Source organism: Phocoena sinus, chromosome 13 (genome assembly GCF_008692025.1).
Source record: "Phocoena sinus isolate mPhoSin1 chromosome 13, mPhoSin1.pri, whole genome shotgun sequence".
Lineage (NCBI taxonomy): Eukaryota > Metazoa > Chordata > Mammalia > Artiodactyla > Phocoenidae > Phocoena > Phocoena sinus.
Window position 1 is genome coordinate 54766817 of NC_045775.1, and position 19805 is coordinate 54786621.

The following is a 19805-nucleotide window of genomic DNA, read 5'->3' on the forward strand; positions in this document are numbered from 1 at the left end:
GACTGTTGGTAAAGTTGCTGACCAGTAGGCCTCATTTTCCTCATCTCTGAATTAAATTATGTGGTTTCTAAGGTACCTTCTCTGTAAAACTGGAAGATCTTATGAAATTTTATCCTGAGAGTCGGAAGAAAGTTTTGTTGTTGTTAGCTTGCAAAACTGGTTGAATTTTGTAGTAAACGTTTTCCTTATGTGTCTAAGGACAACTGTGAATTGCAGTAAGTATCAATTCATTGTTTATGGGCTGTTTTTGTTCTAGGACTTTGATGTTAATCTACCCTTTGCTTTTAATGTTAAGTTTGTCTTGTGACACTTTTGACTGTTTAATAGAGAGGACCAAAATAACCCAGACATAGATTTCATTTAAGAATTAAATGTATAGAAAAAGAAGGTATCAAACTGGTGGACATGGGAAGGATTATTCAATAAATGGGATTATGATAATTGCTAGTCAGAAAAAAATTCACTTAGACCCTCCTTGCTTTAGACCATATGCCAAAATAAATTGTAGATGTATTAAAAATTAAATGTAAAAAAACCCCTCTAAGTAGAAGAAAATAAGTGAATATTTATTCAGTTTTAAGCTTATATGATAGCAAAATAATGAAGAAAATTACTAATGGAAAATTAACCAATTTGACCCCTTAAAAATTAACTTGGGAAAACAGTTTGGCTTATAAAGTTAACCACACACTTACCATGCGACCCAGCATTTGCACTCTTGGGTATTCATCTTAAAGAAATGAGAGCTCATGTTCACAGGATAATCTGTACACAAATGTACATAGCAGCTTTATTTGTAATTGTAAAATACAGAAAATAACCCAAATGACTTGAATGGAGTAAATGGAGAAACAAACTGTGGTAACATCTATAACATCCAACATCTATATAATGGAACACTACTTAGCAATAAAAAAGAATGAACTGTGGACACATGCAACAACATGGATGGATCTTGAGGGCATTAAGCTGAGTGAAAAAGCCAGCTTCAACGGATTACCTATTATATGATTCCATTTAGATAACACTCTTGACATAGCAAAATTATAATGGTGGAGAATAGATCAGTGATTGCCAGCAGTTAGGGTTTAGGGAAGGGCATGACTGTTAAGGGATAACACAAGGGACTTTCTTTATATTGATGAGTATTATTGAACTATTTTTACAACAGTTCTAATCCCCAATTGTAGTGACAGTTACTGAAATCTAATCTGCACATATGATCAATTTCATAAAGCTATACAGACACACACACAAAGAAAAAAAGTGGTGAAATCTAAAGAAGGTCTGTGGCTGAGTTAATAGGTTGTACTGATGTCAGTTTCAGGGTTTGATCATGTACTATTGTTGTTTACTGTATTATTGAGGGAAACTGGGTGGGAGTATACATGGGAACTCTCTGTACTATTTTTGCAACTTCTTGTGAGTCCTAAGCAATTTCAAAATGGAAAGTTATAAAAAATTAAATAAACTATGGTACATCCAGACAGTGGAACATTATTCAGTACCTAAAAAGAAAAAAGACCTATTGAGCCATGAAAAGATATGGAGGAAGAACCTTAAATACATAGTGCTCAGTGAAAGAAGCCAATCATACAGTGTGTACAGGCTACATACTCTGTGATTCCAATTATACGACATTCTGGAAAAAGTAAAACTATGGAGACAGTAAGAAGACCAGTGGTTGCCAGGGCAGGGGAGAGGGAGGGATGAATAGAATAGGTGGAACACAGGATTTTTAGGGCAGTAAAATTATTTTGTGTGATACTGTAATGGTGGGCACGTCTTTATGCATTTGTCCAAACCCATAGAATGTACAGCACCAACAGTGAACCCTAATATGAACTATGGACTTTGGGTAATAATGATGTGTCAATGTAGGTTCATCAGTTGTAACAAATATACCACTGGTGGACGATGTTCATAATAGAGGAAGCTATGCATGAATGGGGGTAGGAGATATATGAGAAATCTCTGTACCTTCTGCTCAATTTTGCTGTGAACCTAAAACTTATTTAAAAAAATAAAGTCTATTAAAAGAAAAAAATTGGGCTTCCCTGGTGGCGCAGTGGTTGGGAGTCCGCCTGCCGATGCAGGGGACACGGGTTCGTGCCCCGATCCGGGAAGATCCCACGTGCCGCGGAGCGGCTGGGCCCGTGAGCCATGGCCGCTGGGCCTGCGCGTCCGGAGCCTGTGCTCCGCGACGGGAGGGGCCACAACAGTGAGAGGCCCGCGTACCGCAAAAAAAAAAAAAAAAAAAAAAAAAAAAAGAAAAAAATTAACTTGGGTCAGAAATAAACATTGAAAAGTAAAGTGAGGAAAATATCAATATTCATAGCCATTATTAGAGATAAAATTTTCATGTCTTTTATTTATAAAGAACTCATACAAATCCATAAGGCAAGGCGTGAGTCCCCAATGAACTGGAAAGAGAGCTTAAGAGAACAAGCAAGTGCCCCAAGAGAAACTTTTGTACATATACTTTTGTAACTGTTTATTTGAAATTTTCTGGAATCCCCAGATTCAGTAACGTACTACCAATGCCCATGGAAACATACACTAGAAGAGAGTGTTTTTCTTCTTCTTTTTTTTTTTTTGCCATTATATTATAGCTGTGTAATCCCACCTAAGATAAAAATAGTTTAAAAGATAAAAAACAGAGCACTGTAAATTTGCATAGTTTTGAAGTTTCTTTGAGAGAATTTTGAAAGACTTTGTTCTATGTAATCAGTTCCCTAAAAAAAAAAAATCTTTTTTTTTCAGGTGTAAATTAATTATTTGAAAGCAATTGAACAATGGAGCCAGACATCATTCGAATGTACTCTTCATCCCCACCACCACTAGACAATGGAGCTGAGGATGAGGATGAGGATGAATTTGGGGAATTTGGTGGGTTTTCCGAAGTTAGCCCTTCTGGTGTAGGGTTTGCTGATTTTGATACACCAGATTATACTCATCCCAAGGAAGAGTTTGTACCTTCAAACCATTTTATGCCAATTCATGATTTCTCAGAAAATGTAGATAGCCTTACAAGCTTTAAGTCCATCAAAAATGGTAATGATAAGGACATCACTGCTGAACTTTCTTCTTCTGTGAAAGGACAGTCTGATATTTTACTTTCTACCACCAGCAAAGAAATAATTTCATCTAAAACTTTAGATACTTCCATTGATGGCATAGAAAGTCCAAGAGATTTAAATAAAGTAGTGGAGCAGAGACAGAATGTTGGAACACCTGACAGTTTCTCTCCAGGAGATTTTAGAACTGATATGAATGTTGTTCATCAAAACAAGCAGTTAGAGAGCTGCAATGGTGAAAAGCCTCCTTGTCTGGAGATTCTAACAAATGGGTTTGCAGTATTGGAAACTGTAAATCCTCAGGGAACAGATGATCTGGACACTGTAGCTGATTCAAAAGGACGAAAGCCTCTTAGCACTCACAGTACTGAGTATAATTTAGACTCTGCACCTAGTCCTGCGGAGGAATTTGCAGATTTTGCCACATTTTCCAAAAAAGAAAGGATACAACTAGAAGAAATAGGATGTGCAGTTTTAAATGATAGAGAAGCACTTACCATTCAGGAAAACAATAAAATTAATAGAGTCAATGAACTGAATTCTGTAAAAGAAGTGTCCTTGGATAGAAGCATTGGTGATAAAGGAGACAGTGCTGGAGAGGATCAAGTTTGTCTTTCAGAAATAAGCATGGTGAGTAATGGAGCTTTCACCAGTGAAAAACAAAGCCTTCCAACATTGCAACAGGATGAATTTTTAAATTCAAGTGTTCAATCAAAGGCTTGGAGTTTGGTAGACTCAGCTGAAAATTCAGAAGCCAGTAGGAGAGAACAATGTAAAACTGAGGAAAAACTTGATTTATTTACTTCTAAACGTGCTGACCTGTGCATGGATTCTACTAAAACTTATGATGCTGATGATGAAGTTGGTTCTTCCAAAGAAGAAAGTAGAAAGTTTACTGATTCCCAAAGCCTCAGCATTGATCCTACAGAAGAAAATGTTTTGGATGATTCTATGAGTGTAAAAAACGATGATAGTAGTAATGACTTTGTGACTTGCAACGATACCAATGAGGATGATTTTGGTGACTTTGGCACAGCCAGTGGCACGACTCCACCTTTTGTTACTGGTACACAAGATTCAATGAGTGATGTCACTTTTGAAGAGTCCTCAGAGCACTTTCCACATTTTAGTGAACCAGGTGATGACTTTGGAGAATTTGGGGAATCAAATGCTGTCTCTTGCCCAGAGGAAATTATATTTACTGAGTCAGTTCTAAAACAAACTTCTGATAGTTTATCAGAGGGATGCAATTTGTCAAGAAAATCTACTGGGACAGGCACTGAACCTGTTTCAGAACTGAAAATTGGGCAAGAAGGTGAGTTTGGAGATTTTGATTCTGTGCCAAATATTCAAGATGACTGCAGTGATTTTCAGGACTCTGATGATTTTGCGGACTTCAGTTCAGCTGGTCCTAGCCAGGTTGTAGACTGGAATGCTTTTGAGGATGGGCAGAAAGATAGCTGCTCTTGGGCTGCTTTTGGAGACCAGCAAGCTACTGAATCTCATCATCGAAAGGAAGCCTGGCAGTCACATAGGACAGATGAGAAGATTGATACTCCAGGAACCCCCAAAACGCACAGTGTCCCTTTAGCAGCCTCCAAAGGAGCAGTTGCTGGTGGTCATTTACAGGAAACAGCCACTTCAGCTCAGGTATTTACTCATTTTCTCTATTTTGTATGACATATTAATTGCTATGGAGGTTTCTAATTCAGCTTTTCAAAAAGTATTTTTTAATTGGGTACCTGTTAAAGGCATCTCTTTATGATACACAATGCTTGCCAGATTTGGTAGATTAGTTACATGTTTCACAATCATTTGGTTAACGTTAAAGAGACATTCTTATAATAATGCTTGGTAAGATTTTTCTTTATCTCAGTAGGTTTCTTTAATATTTACAGAAATATTAAATAATCATAATCATCAACTTGGTTTTTTGATAAATATAAATACCACTTATGTAAAAATTCATTAATTAGTGAACTATTCCAGCAAATCCTACAGTTTTTACCTTTATAGTGATTTTAAAAGGTTAAACTGAGATTTCAAAGATTTTTTTAAGCTTCAGAAAATAATGTCTCTTAATTTTGTCTATCAAAGACCTAGTTTTGATTACAAAAAAGAGCAAGCAGAGTTTGAAACCTCAATCTGTGCTGAAGGCTATAGGGACTTGAAGGATAGAAAAAGAATTTGAAAAAAGCGGATATGGGCCTCATAATTTAACAGCTAATAAAAGGCCTGAGGTGAGGGTGTCAGATGGATTAAGGGTTAGAGCTAGAACATGCAACAGCCATAGTTGACTTAGCCATACTGTGACCATTTATTTGTTTATAATTTCTTGCAAATATATATTTATGTTTACTCTTAGGAAGTAGGATTGTCAGGAATATTTTTACCCCTTAGCCCTTGTACTTTATCCTTTTCTGGTCCAGATTCTTTCAGAGAAGATTCATTAAGATTTATTTTGACCTAAAGTAGCCCCTAGAGGTGCAGTTTGAGATCCAGATTGTTCCCCAGTCCTGAGTTGTACCTTGTGCTAAATTTAACCAGGGGTATGGAAGAAAGCACTCCCTTGAATATAACTGCTTTTTATTGATATATGTAACACTTGGTCCACAGGCCTATTTTAAAAATACTGAGAATAAAATCAGAATCTATAAACTTTGCTTCTCCAATTATCTTTTGCTAGGCAAACCATTTTCAATTGGAAATATTTCCAGAGTCTGTTAATTAAAATGGTTATACATCATTGCTTTGATATTGCTGATACATTAAGGTATTGTAGAAATTGTGGTACCACCAGTTGGAGTGCACAGCTAATCACTTTTCATTTGACATTGAGTGTCTGAATAGCTTAATTTGCTAATTCAGTTATTACATGGTTTGGCTAATGTGTATTATTCCTGTTGAGTAATTCATTATTGAGGCAGAAGTTTACAATTTTAAACAAGGAATGAATTAATTATATAATGCAAAGTGAAGACTGTTGGTTTTTGAGCTAATCATTTCCCTGTTTAGTTTCATCTTATTAGAGTATAGGGTGACACTAGGATAATCATTAATTTATAGCCTTAGAACTTTTAACATCATCATATAATGTATTTTTTAAAGTATGACCACTTCAAAAAGGAATTTTTTGCATCATATGATTGAAGTTATTTATGTGTAATCTGATAACTGGATATAGGAGGAAATAAAGTACAAGGGCTTTATGGAATCTTACAGATCTGAGTTTGAATCTTGACTCAGAGTCATATAAGCGTTATAATTTTGGACAAGTTACTTCTGAACTCAGTTGTCTGTAAAAAGGAGGTAATATCTGTTGCAAAGGACTTTTGTGAAGATAAAATGACAGTAAATGTTAAAACGAGTGAAAAAAATCTATTGAAAAATAAGAATCTTGTAGTATGATTCTGTTTTGTAAAAATAAAACAAAAACTATATGGATTGTGTCAAGATGCTTTGACTTCCTGAGATATGTCTGGTTCAGTCCTCAGGCTTTTCTTTTTGCTGAATGGCTATGCAAAATGAGCAGAACTTGGAGATGCATGTTGGAAAGGAGAAACTGCTGGAAGGGGGCTAGAAGAGAAGTTTGGAAGGAAATTGAGGTGGGGAAATGGAAAGTGACTGAGCTGGAAAGTGACTTCCATTCTTATCCTTCTGTTGTAAAGGAGGGTTGTGACCTGTAGTTTCTTCCTTTTCCAGAATCTGCTGGAAATGCACATTAATCTAGTTCTCTAGGAGAGGATTAGATTTATTAACATTTTTCTTAAAATGTTTCTCCTAGTTGCTACCATTTTGGGGACAGCACAGAAATCCTCACATATTAATGACACTAAAAGTTAGATCTTTTTAATCATAAAATGATTTATCCCTGTTGAATCTTACCTGGATACAACAATTCTGTCTTGAACAGAGTGCCTGCAAATTGTTTTGACAGAATGTTGTGAGAGTCTTTTAGAATTCAGAGCTCAGTTAATGCAATTAAGCAAACATGGGGAACAATTCTTTGTGAAGTCAGACAAATGGTATAGTTGTCATTTCAAATTTCTTTGACTTTTTTGCTATGTATGTGACATTGTCCAGGTCCCTGTTTTTTTAGTACTTTCCTTTTTTCAGGCTACCAGAAGGATATCTTAACATTTTAATAAAATATATGTTCCCTGGGTCAAGAGACAATCAATTATTGTAACTTTATTGCTATAATTGGTTACTTAGGGAAAAGTCAACCAAGAAGAAATCTTTGAAACTTATAAAATGTTTTCAGTTAAGCCAGTTCTCAGATGGTGAGTCCAGCAAGCCTCAGAGGGTTCAGGCCTTGATGTAAAAGCCATAATGACCATTTATTGAGAAATAGTCTTCCCCTTCAGTGAATATTTTTTTCTGAGAATGCAGAGTTCAGTTTATTTCATTCTCCTGTTAACATTCTTATAAATTGTAGAGAAAAGCAAGTTAGTGGTATCTCTACTGTAGAAATTGGAAAAAGGTCAAAATTATTCTTCACTTTTGGGGCTGAGATTTAAAACAAAATAAAATGACAGTAACAAAAAACAAAAATCTCCTTACTTTGAAAGCAGTTCTTTTTCCAAAAGACAATTATATGTATTGTTTTAACAGTTTTTTTGTTTTTTGTTTTTTTTTAACCTGTTAATGTTCCAGAAAGGAACCTTGATTGAAATAGCCAAGATGCCTTTTCTTTGGTATAAGGTAAAGGAGATAATGTCATGAGCACTGAATTAAACTCTGAGCTTTTGTAAAATTTTCAAAATATTGCTCTGGGTGTTATTTGAGAATTTAGGTAATTGGTAAGTAATCTCCTTATATTAATTGGCTATAGAAAAGGAAGCTATGAGTCATTTTCTTTTATTAGCCATCTAGTTGATAATGCTACTGGGAAAATGTTATTAGAAGATTTATCTTGAGAGCTTTAAAAATTGAGTATCACAAAAAGGAAAAAGAAGAGAATCACTAATACTTTGGCCTATGTTATTTTGAGATTAAGTTATTGTTCACCAGAAAGTCAGCATTCTCAAACTGAGTGTAACTACATTTTCACCTTCATTTATTTAATCACCTGCCTAAGATTTGTGCAGGTTTTCCTTAATGTGGGTGAACACCTGAACTTATGACTGAAAACATAAGTAAGCAACAAAATAAATAAATTAAGTGGTCAAAAGGTACAACCTTCCAGTCATAAAATAAATAAGTCCCTGGAGGTACAATGTACAGCATGGTGACTATTGTTAATAATACTGCATTGTGTATTTGAAAGTTGCTAAGAGAGTAGTTCTTAAAAGTTCTCATACGAGAAAAGAAAAATTTGTAACTATGGTGACCATTTTGCAATATATACATATATTGAACCCTTACATTGTACGTATGAAACTGATATGTCAATTATATCTCAATTTAAAAAAGAAAGAAAGAAATGGAGATTTTGGCCGTATAGCTCTTTGCTTGCTTGAAGTATTTGGACAGCAATTCCTTTTGTTATTTTTCCCTCAGAAAATTTGAAATTCTGTCTTTAATTCCAAAATAGATAGAAATACTTTATTAGGTTTATCCAGAAACTGTGCAGAAGGGGCAAACTATCTTTTTAGAGCATAGTGAGTACTACAATTGGTTACTCTTCTTACATAGCTTGAAACTGGGGATTGATAAGTATACAGTTGTAGACTGTACTTGATATCTTACTTAATATTTAATGGTGGTAAGGCATAAGGTATCCTCTTAAATGGAAGATTAAATTGCCCAGTGGATTTTATGTTTCTTCTAAACTTCCACTTAAGAACAAGACCTAATTCTATCAATATTAAAACTATTGACATTAATCAACTACTGTTTATAAGGGAGAAAGGAAAACTAACTAGAAATATGTTGAAGGAATTTTAGAAATTACCCTAAAATCAAGATACTTTAAAGGGGATATGCCTTTGAGTGGCCTCAGAACCAGTCTAGGATCCTCAGTGCTGGTCTTATACACTCCTTTGGAAAACTGAATGAGAATTTCAATACACAATCTTTTTATATTCTACTGTAGTCATTTACAAAATAGAGGTGTATTAATCATGGTTCTCCAGAGAAGTAGAACCATGCATGCATGCATGCATGCATGGAGAGACAGACAGACTGACTGATGTATTATAAGGAATTGGCTCATGCAATTATGGAGATGATCACTAAGTCCTAAGATCTGTAGTCCGCAAACTGTCTTCAATTGATTGAATGAGGTCCATGCATACTAAGGAAGACAATCTGTTTTACTTAGTCTACTGAATTCAAATATTAATCTCATCCAGCAACAACCTCACAGACATATCTAAAATAATGTTTGACCAAATGTCTGGGCACCCCTTGGCCCTGTCAAGTTGATGCATAAAATTAACTGTCACAAGAGGGAACACCAAATATCCATATATAGCTTTCAGGATTTTTGGAAGACCTGTAACCTGTTTGTAACCGAGCCACGTCAGTTGAGAAGCTCCGCATTAGATAATATGACTTTATTTGCACCAGTGTATAAAATGAAAGGGTTTTCTTCCTCCTAACCCAGACATGGAGATAGGACAGAACTGGGAATGAGTATAAGTGAATTCATGCATAGTGCTTTGCCCTCATTGATGAATTAAAACATTGGGTAATCGTTTTTGCTTTTCCAGAAACACTGTATGGGTTGAAAAAAATAAAATATAGAGGGATTCAGGTAAAAAGGACCCTGATAGGAAAACAAATATATGAGAAATGAGAAAATTGGGAAAGATAGAGAAATCCTATAAAAGCCAGTGTACCTTTGGAGAGTAGTATAGCTAAGACCACATAAGACTTTTGTGAGCCCCTTCCCCATAAAATATATTTAAAATTCTATTTTATAACTTGGTATAAGGTTGAGTATGTTAATAGTAACTATTAAAACGTTTTCATGAACCCCTAAAATTACTGTGGACCCTAGGCCCTGTGCCTACTGCATAAGTTGACCCTGATTATAGTATAGTACCTAAAAATCAAGGCTCTGGAGTCACACTGCTAGATTTAGATCCAGCTTTCAGCACTGACTTGCATTAGCCACTTCTCTGAACCTGAGATTTAGAGAATAATAATAGTACTTACTTCAAAACTCTCATTGTGAAGATAAAATGAAATTGTGCATATTAAAGGTGCTTAGTGCAGTGTCTTGCACATAACTAGTGCTCAATAAATGTTAGCTGTTACTGAATAATCTCAGAAATGCACTTCTTAGAAAATGGTCTTCAAAGGTGCAAGAGGGCTTTCCTGGTGGCGCAGCGGTTGAGAGTCCGCCTGCCAATGCCGGAGACACAGGTTCGTCCCCCGGTCAGGGAAGATCCCACATGCCGCGGAGCGGCTAGGCCCGTGAGCCGTGGCCGCTGAGCCTGCGCGTCCGGAGCCTGTGCTTTGCAACGGGAGAAGCCACAACAGTGAGAGGCCCGCGTACCGCAAAAAAAAAAAAAGGTGCAAGAAATAGTGTTGCCAACTGGATTTTTTGGTGAATAGCAAAAAGTAATAGGGAGATAAATGAGAATTTGTGTGGGAGTACCCCTAGTTCAGCTGTATACTCACCTGTCAGACTATTTGGAGATCAACAGTGCTGCTTCTGGCTAGTTTACCTTCTTAGAATAGTTTTAACAGGTAGGAACTCGTCTGAGCCCAAGTGTGCTTGTCTGCAAGTAGCACACCTTCTCCTTTGGCTTCGTAGCGCTGGAAACGGTAGAGAAAATAAAAAAGGGAGTCTGGTACCTGTCTGGAAAAGCATTTGCCTTTCAACCCTGCATTTATCAGAGCCCCCTGTTCTTAAAATGTTTAATGGCCGGATATGCTGCTGTTTGCAGGTTTAGAATTTGATATGTGTTTGAATTGACAGACATGGCTCAATCACCAGTTTCCTAATTCCAAATACAAGGGAGAACTGATGACTATTTTTCCTCTTTGACTTTGAAGTTGAAGGCATTTGAAATTCAAGTAACTGGAGTGAATATTATTTTATTTAGTTTGCTATTTAGTTACTGTTGTAACCTCAGCTAAATATTTAATATGCTAAGTGTGTGTGTACTTATTTTGTTACCCTCACATTAATTTAGAGTGCAGCACTGGCTCTTTAGTAAAAATTTACTATTTGCTTTGTTGGAAACTATGAATAGTAGTGTTAGATGATAATTTGCATATGTACAGTAGAATAAATCGAAGTTTAAATAATATTTCACTTTACTGACTTTAAGGCTATTGCATGTGTTAAACTACCTTGGCTGACAATGTTGAGGAAAAAATTGAATATATTTTAAAACAATTAAAATTATTTAATAATCTTCAAGAAACAAAAAAACCCAAAACCTTTACCAGTATCAACCTTTACCTTTTTTATTTATTTATTTATTTATTTTTGGCTGCGTTGGGTCTTCGTTGCTGCATGCGGTCTTTCTCTAGTTGCGGTGAGCGTGGGCTTCTCATTGTGGTGGCTTCTCGTTGCAGAGCACAGGCTCTAGGCGCGTGGGCTTCAGTAGTTGCAGTGCGCAGGCTCTAGGGCGCACAGGCTTCAGTAGTTGTGGCGCGCCAGCTCAGTAGTTGTGGCTCCCAGGCTCTAGAGCACAGGCTCAGTAGTTGTGGCGCATGGGCTTAGTTGCTCTGCGGCATGTGGGATCTTCCCGGACCAGGGATTGAACTTGTGTCCTCTGCGTTGGCAGGCAGATTCTTAACCACTGTGCCACCAGGGAAGTTCCAACCTTTACCTTTTATCTCATGCTCAAATTTTATGAGTTTTTTAAAATTGAGTGTCTGATTACAGTGTTTTGGGAAATCTGTTTTTTTGAAAGAAATTTATCTGCTTGGTCATAAGAGAAACTATTCTTGTGGTAGGTTAGTTTCTCTTCTTCTGAGTGTTAATGTTAGTTATATTCTTGTACCTCTTCTACTTACCAAGTTACGTGGGCTATGTTCCATCGTATGTTTGAACTTTATTGTGCTTCTTGGGAAGTAAAGCATCTTAACACACCTCATGTGTGGTTTACACTCTTTGATTTTCATAATGTGATCAAGATTTAAGTCACAAATGCCAACAATCAACCAAAATGTTCACGAATTTTCAAAATTTAAAATCCCCAAGGGGTAGCAGTAACAGGTTCTCATTATATAAGCAGCTCTTAACAACAGATATTTTTTAATTAGGTCCCTTTTTCCCAACTTGATGGGAGGATCTTGGGGAGGATGCAAAATATTTGGATTATTTAATTTCTTGATGTAATATGTTAGAAATTGATGTAAATTGAGACAAGTATTTTCATAATGATTTAGAATGCTAAATAGTGGTGGAGAAATAGCCTTAGTGAGATTTGAACCTGGTTTTGACATTTATTCCTTGGCAGGCCACTATGTCTCTATGTATCATCTATATAATAACAACAGTAGTGATAAAAGCTACCACTTCTTGAGCACACACTGGGTGTCCAGCATTTACTCCTCTAATTTATTATTCACCTTGTAAGGTAGGCCCTGAGAGCTCCAGTTTATAAATCCTGAAACTGAGTCTCAGCCCCTTGGGTCCACAGTCCTCTATTGAAGTGTTATAATTACATCAGCTATTTACTTACTGGAATTAACTAGTAGTAAATGAAATTTGGCATTATTTACTACCATGAACAAGATAGTAGCCCTTTTAGCATCAAACTGGTCTTGTAGATAGTTGGAAATTAATATACTTTAAAAAGTAAAATGTTAGGAAATTTAATTTTAATCAAAATCTTTGTTAATTCTATTAGCTGCTTTCTTGTTGAATTGTTGAGGAGTTCCTCCTTGTGGTGAGTGGTGCTGGTCAGTTAGTGGATTCTGGTTGTTTGAATATTTATTAAAAAAATTTATATATGGCTCTACCTCTGGGGTCAGCAAACTATGGCTTAGCAGACAAATCTGTCCTGCCACCTGTTTTAGTAAATCAGGTTTCATCGGAACACACCCACACTTATTTGTTTATGGATGGCCTGCAACACAAAAATTATTCACTATCTAGCCCTATAGAGAAAAATCTACCAACTCCTGCTCTACCTCATTCAGCAAAAGATTTGAAGCAATTGACTCTAATATCTAATCCTAAAGACATATGGAACTTTCTTTTAAAATTTCCATGTTATTTTATTCTTTATGAGAAAAGGTTGGGAAGAAGTTTAAAACAAAGTTTAAATGTGATTGGGTTAAAATAATGTTCTATTTCCTCAAGTACATTCCACTAATTTGAGAATTTGCTCACTGGTATACCTAAGACCTGGTAGTTATGTGTAATGATTGATCCAAATCATTGAATATGTTTTGAGGTCCTTTCTTTCATCCTTAGATAAATGTTTTTTTCTATCCCATTAAAAGGATAACAAAGAGGATACAAGAAAGATTCTGTTTTAATTTACAGAGAAATAAAATTTGGTCATATGTGAGTTTTTGCTTACCCTCCCTGCCCAAGAGGAGCCAGTGCTTATTATGTTTCCAATTAGATGGTTATCTGATCCCTTTAAAAGTAATGTCTGTCCATTCCCTCTGTTGAAGTGAGTTAAGTATGGGTCCCCTTGATGCACTCAAGTTTCACAAGCCTTGGGATCTTGAGTCTACTCTTTACTGTAGGTTTCATAATTGATACTGAGAACCTTTTCCCATATCACATACATAAATATAATGAAGGTGTTAAACTTTTGTAGAGATAGCAGAAGAGTACACTGAGACCAATTATGCAGTTTCAAGTTTTTTGCTCTGATACTGCTTCCAAAAGAGATTTTGTTTTGGAAAATACGTATATGAAAATTTTTCCTTTTGTTACTAATTTTCCTGTTTGCTGACTATACTAAACAACAGAAATCAAGCATTAACTTGTTTTGTTACTTGGCAGGAAGTACCACCATGATGTGGCATTTTCTTGTACACAGGATGTCATTTCAGTAGTACACTTAATCTTCCAACAAGTTTTGACTTAAAAGGTTGTATTCCTAGTTGATGATTAAGTAGTAAGGTGAGCTGAGTTGAAAATATTTTACATGTATCTGAAATAAAGTTAGGAAAGTGGGAATAAATGTTATTGTAGGTTACACATGTAGACTAAACCTACTAGTACCCCCAAAATCTAAGTTAATCTAAATCCAACAAGTTTTAATTAATAAAAATACTCCAAAAATGCCAGTGTTCTCAGAGAAAATACTCTAGGGGATATGCAGGCTTTGCTTGGAGGAAAGGTAGTGTACTATTCAGAAATACAAATATGCACACCATAGAAGAGTAGAGAAATGGAATTTCTGAAAGATAGCACAGATCATCAAAATGATAAGCCATTGAATTTCTTGGTAAAAATTGAGACATTCTTTCCTACTTTGGTTGCTTCTATTAGCAGATATTTCTAAAAGGTTTTCACAACAAGGTCATTCTGTATAGCACAGGGAACTATATTCAATATTCTGTGACAAACCATAATGGAAAAGAATATGAAAAAGAATATATGTATAACTGAGTCACTTTGCTGTACAGAAGAAATTAACAAAACATTGTAAATCAACTATACCTCAATAAAATTTTTTAAAAATTAAAAAAAAAGGTTTTCAGGATTCACGTGTTCATATCCAGGTTCTGTTCAACTATAATAGTATAATACTTTTTGCAAGCATCCAATCTTATTGTTCTAAATATAGAGTATGTGAGTGGTAGTAAGAAACACCCCAGTGTTATGGAAAGATTATGAATACTGTCTGGTTTTTTTGGGTTTGTTTTTGCTTGCAGATTATTCAAACTTTGAGATTGCTTTCTCACTGTACAATGGGGTAGTAATTTCTTCTTTGTAGAATTTTGTAATGGATTAAGATAACGTTTGTAAAGTGCCAGGCATGATGCTTGGTGTGTAATGACATTTATTTGTCATTACACAATTATTTAAAGCTGTTCTATGAGTAGTTATTCTTCTTTCACTTAGTGTTTCCTGTATCTGACTGGTAGTTCCCCCACCCCATAGTAGCGGACAGGGTATTGTTGTATGGGGGGGGTGTGTGTGTAGTAATGATAAAGCTATGACATTATTAAAATTACAAAAATGAAAATAAACTTTTGGGGGGTGTTTTGATGCAGACAGCTTTACTAAACCGCCTGGAGCGAATTTTCGAAGCATGTTTTCCTTCCATATTTGTCCCTGATACTGAAGAAGAAGTTACTTCGCTGAAGCACTTGCTGGAAGCAAGCACCTTGCCAATAAAAAGAAGAGAGGCCTTAGCTGAAAGTGGGTAAGTAGTAGACACTTTTCAGATAGCATGTATATTTGTTAGTTTCAACTGTTCTAATTTATAAGGTTATCTAAGGTTATCTTAAACCATTAAGGTTCTAAAATATTACTGTGTTTAAAAAATTATATTGTGCTAAAAGATATGATTTTAAAAACTCTCTACTTGTCCATTTTTGAGCTTTTTTAAAAAAAATTCTAAATCGATATTCTAATCAATTTTTTATATTATTTTTTGATTTCCTAGTATGATAGATGAAAATTTAGATCTTACATCTGCTATTCTCTTCTCTTCATCTTCCCAGTATACTTATATCATAGTTTTTTGGTTAAATTGTTATTTGGTACTTTCATTATTACGATCATATATATAGTGTTCACAGCTAAGCCACTATTTTCTTTATAGTATACCTTTTTCCTGGATTTAATAATTGCCTCTCTTTTTCATTTACTGAGTCTTTCCCTACCCTCCAACAGCCTGTGAATATAATTTTACTTGTGATAAGACCTATCAAGCTGACCATTCCATGTTTTACCTGGAGTCCTCCATCTTCCAGTTCCTTCCAATCTGGAATGGATCAGTCTGGGCCCCCTAAACACATGTTGTCTTGGGACTTCCCTTCACTTAAATCCCATTTTGGTGGAGCACATCCTCTAATAGCCTCCTCAGAGAAAAAGGTACACAGGAGGTAAAATTTTACTTTATTCTACCCCTACATCAAATTTATAATTTAGGGTCTTTTGTTGCTGGTGTTCTGAAATTTCACAATGAAGTATCTCGATATGAATCTTTTTTCATTCATTGGACTGAGTACTAGGTAGGAACCTTTCAATCTGGAAGCTTCTGTTCTTCAGTATTGAGCAATTCTCTTATAATGACAATTACCTTCCTCCATTGCCTCTGTTTTCTTTCTGGAACTCCTATTAATTATTAGATGTTAGAGGGTCTAGAATGACTTGCTAATTTTATTCTTATTCCTGGATAGTTCTGTTACATTTTGTTACTCCCCACCTCTGGAGGCAGCATTTCTTAATTTCATTGAAGATGCAAATTATTTCTGCTTCTTGACTTTTGTTTTGGGGTGATTTCTGAGAACAGAAGGGGATAAAAAAGTTGATGTTTTGCCATCTTTAAACTGTAAATATTTTTTTAAAATACGCTAGCTGTACAGATAGTTCATACTCTTAGACCCAAGAGATTCATTCTCAGGAAATAACACAATTCTGCAATAACACACACCATAAAATACAGGAAGATATTCTTGTACTACTAGCAATAGGAGCCAAACAGTAAGAACAACTTAATTAAAACTGTATGATGATTGTGGCTAAATAAATGATGATGCATCTGTCTAATAGAACATTACACAACCACTGAAAAAGATACATATGTACATAAGGAAATGCTTAAAATCTGAAAAAAGAATACAGAATTTTAAATATGCTGTAATTGCAACTGTATTTGTGGGTCAAGACTCAAGGAGAAAACATATTAAATAGCTCCAGAAAGATGGTGGGATGCTGGGTAGTATCTTTCCTCCTTTTAAATATTTTTGCCTTAGAATTTAAAAAGAATAACAAACAGGCCAAATTTTTGCTTGATTGTTTCAAATGAATTTAACTTACTTTTCTAATGACTAAGTGTTGGCTGTTTATTTCATTCAGATAGTAGTTATATACTCATGTTAGACACAAGATTAATTGAAATGTATATTTCACAGTCACATTAAAAGTAGAATTCATGGTGAAAGCTATTGAGTAACCCATGAAAGCTATTGAGTAACCCATGGCTTCATCGTGACCTTTGCAGGGAACTGCTGGATGTGTGGGCTGAGCTACAGGACATCCATGATGCACATGGCTTGAGATATCAGTGGGGTGGCTCCCATAGCAACAAGAAGCTCTTGTGCTCCTTGGGAATAGACACCCGAAACATTGTGAGTTTATTAGTACCTTGGAAAATCCTTTAATCAACCTATGAATGTTTTTAAATTCTGTCACACTTCTGTTGAAACTAGTTCCTCAGAAAAATAAATATTAGTTGGTTTAACATGTTCATGTATTTTTGAATATGCCAACTTTTAAGCATAAATCTATCTAGATTTTTCTGCAATATTTCTTATTTTTAGGAAAAGTTGTTCTAGTGTTTTTCCTTAACTATAAAATGAAGGAATTGGGCTAGGAGATCAAAAATATAACCCCATAAGGGCAATTCAACAATTTCTTCAATTTACCATTCACGATGTATGTAATAAAGCATTACAAGCATATTTTGGAAACTTTCATTCTATGACAGATCATTCTCTAAATATATGTTCTTTCTCTCTAACATACGTATATAGCTCTTCACGGGCAATAAGAAGCAACCTGTTATAGTGCCCATGTATGCAGCAGGATTGGTAAGTACAAAGATGTCTTTGCATGTGTTTATCATTGCTGCATTTATTCTATAAAATCATCTTGCATAGCACGACATGGAAAGTGTATTTTAAGGGGCGTTTACTGTGGGGCCGTTAAGAGAATAAATACAGTATCCTTTTTCGATCTCATAAATCCCTTCAAGTCTTGATCTGAGGATATTTTTCTGTATTAATTATAGACACTTTTGTTTTAGATTGAAAATTATTTTTTATCATAGTAATATTAGTGCTCATAACTTTTTGTAAAATCCACCTTTGGAAGTCTCTCTCTTTTAATTTGCTTTTAAAAAGAAGAAGCTGAAGTATCTGAAGCCTTAGCTATCACCTGTTTTAATGCATTTGCGATTATTTTTAAGTAATGCAGTATTGAAGCCATGGATGTATATCAAAGCTTGGAAATACCAAATTATAACAAATGAAAATGAGTCAGAACCCATAATTGGTATTTAGTTTTTCCATTAATGTTTTAAACGTGTTGAATTTTGTTTTTTCAGATATGCCAGGTAGTCCAGGAAAACTGAGGAATTTTCATTCTGTACCTTATCAAGACTCAGTCACATTTTAAAGTTTGACTTGTTTGTGGTTTTTGGTGTGTCTTTGAGTTATTGGTGCATAAAAATGTCCTATCAAACTAAAAGTATTTTAAAATTCTTTCACCAATAACTTGAAAATAAGAAAAAAATACTGTGTTTAAGATAGAGAAAAAAATAACTGAGGAACCCTTGGTATGGCGTTTAAGTTTAAAAACCCTTTATGTGCATGTGAAAATGAATTTGCTGTGGAACTTGACCTTTTTTTAATCTGCAAACTTTTCCATGAATAAGCTCTAATTATTGTTATTGAATTGTTTGCTTTGTTTTGTTTTGTGGAATTGCACAAAAACTTCTGTGCTTGACCTCTTTTTAAAAAATCAGTTTCTGCTCCTTTGTGAATGGTTATCTTGTATTTTCAAAACACCTTGATCATCCCTACTCTCTTTTATGTTGTAGGTAAATGTAATCCAGAACGTTTCTTTAACTTTCTGGTTATGTGAATCTCTTTCCTCAGGGAGTAGCATTCTAGAGATTGTTGGTGGTGTTATTGTCACATTCTGAATAGGAAGTAGGAATTTAATTTGTGGGCACTTTTCATTCAGCATGTTGGCGACAGTAACCTACTTAATGCTCTGTGTTAGGGTCAGCACATTAGCCAATTCTTTAAGTTTTATGTGGAATTAGAGACTAATGTCTATGCTTTTTTTTCCTATCTTAATTACAACCTTTTATTAGTAATGTAATTTTACCATTTTTGTAAGCTTTTTAATACCAAAGTTGGTTTAGTGAATGTATCATCTCCTCCTCCATCTTTGTGATGCCTTATATTTAGAAACTTCTTCATTTTCATATCTGGTTTCAAATTTTAATGATACCTGAATTTTTCCCATGGTACTTTACGCACATGAGATGTTCAGTATCTTTTGATCTCATCTTGAGGAATAGTACCTGAAATTGTCATTTAAGTCACTGGCTCTGAGACTTTAATGTGCATTGGAGTGGCTTGGAAGACTCGTTAAAACACAGAATGCTGAGCACCACCCCCATAGTTTCTTATTCGGTAGGTCTGGGGTAGGGCTCAAAAATTTGCACATTTGACAAGTTCCCAGGTGATGGAGAAGCTACTGATGGGGACCACTTTGAGAACCACTGACTTAAGGGAGAGTTCATATTAGAAAAGTTGGCTAAGACTAGTAATTGTTTGCCAAATGCATGGAGCCTTTGTAGAAGGGCACACTAGAAAGCCTGTATAATGTGTATGGTATTGAATTAGACCATGAATTTATTTTCATTTTTCAAGCTGCTAGGTTAAAGCCTTTCACATGCACTGTTAAGAACTAAATCTGTAAATTGCTTATTTAGCTTATGCTTTATTTTATGAGGGTAGGGGGATTCTCCTGAAAACTTGGTTTTAGAAATGCATAGATTCTAACTATAAGATTCCTGACTTAGCAGCTTTGGGTTTTTTTCCCCAGTAGTAAAGGGAGACTTTTATTTGGTTGATAACTATTCAAGAACTTATCAAGTATTATTT

At 35.1% G+C, this 19805-nt stretch overlaps 1 protein-coding gene across 5 annotated transcripts in view; it reads left to right on the plus strand.

Annotated features, from left to right (window-relative positions):
- Window positions 1-19805, plus strand: part of AFTPH (aftiphilin) — a 64241-nt gene that overhangs the window by 24424 nt on the left and 20012 nt on the right. For all 5 annotated transcript variants that reach the window (XR_004352925.1, XM_032653254.1, XM_032653256.1 and 2 more), the window contains exons 2-5: window positions 2764-4727; window positions 15171-15322; window positions 17129-17255; window positions 17661-17717. Coding sequence is in view for 4 of the 5 variants with exons in the window: in XM_032653254.1 (XP_032509145.1) it covers window positions 2796-4727; window positions 15171-15322; window positions 17129-17255; window positions 17661-17717 (2268 nt within the window). In the remaining variant the exon portion in view is untranslated. The remainder of the gene's footprint in view (window positions 1-2763; window positions 4728-15170; window positions 15323-17128; window positions 17256-17660; window positions 17718-19805) is intronic.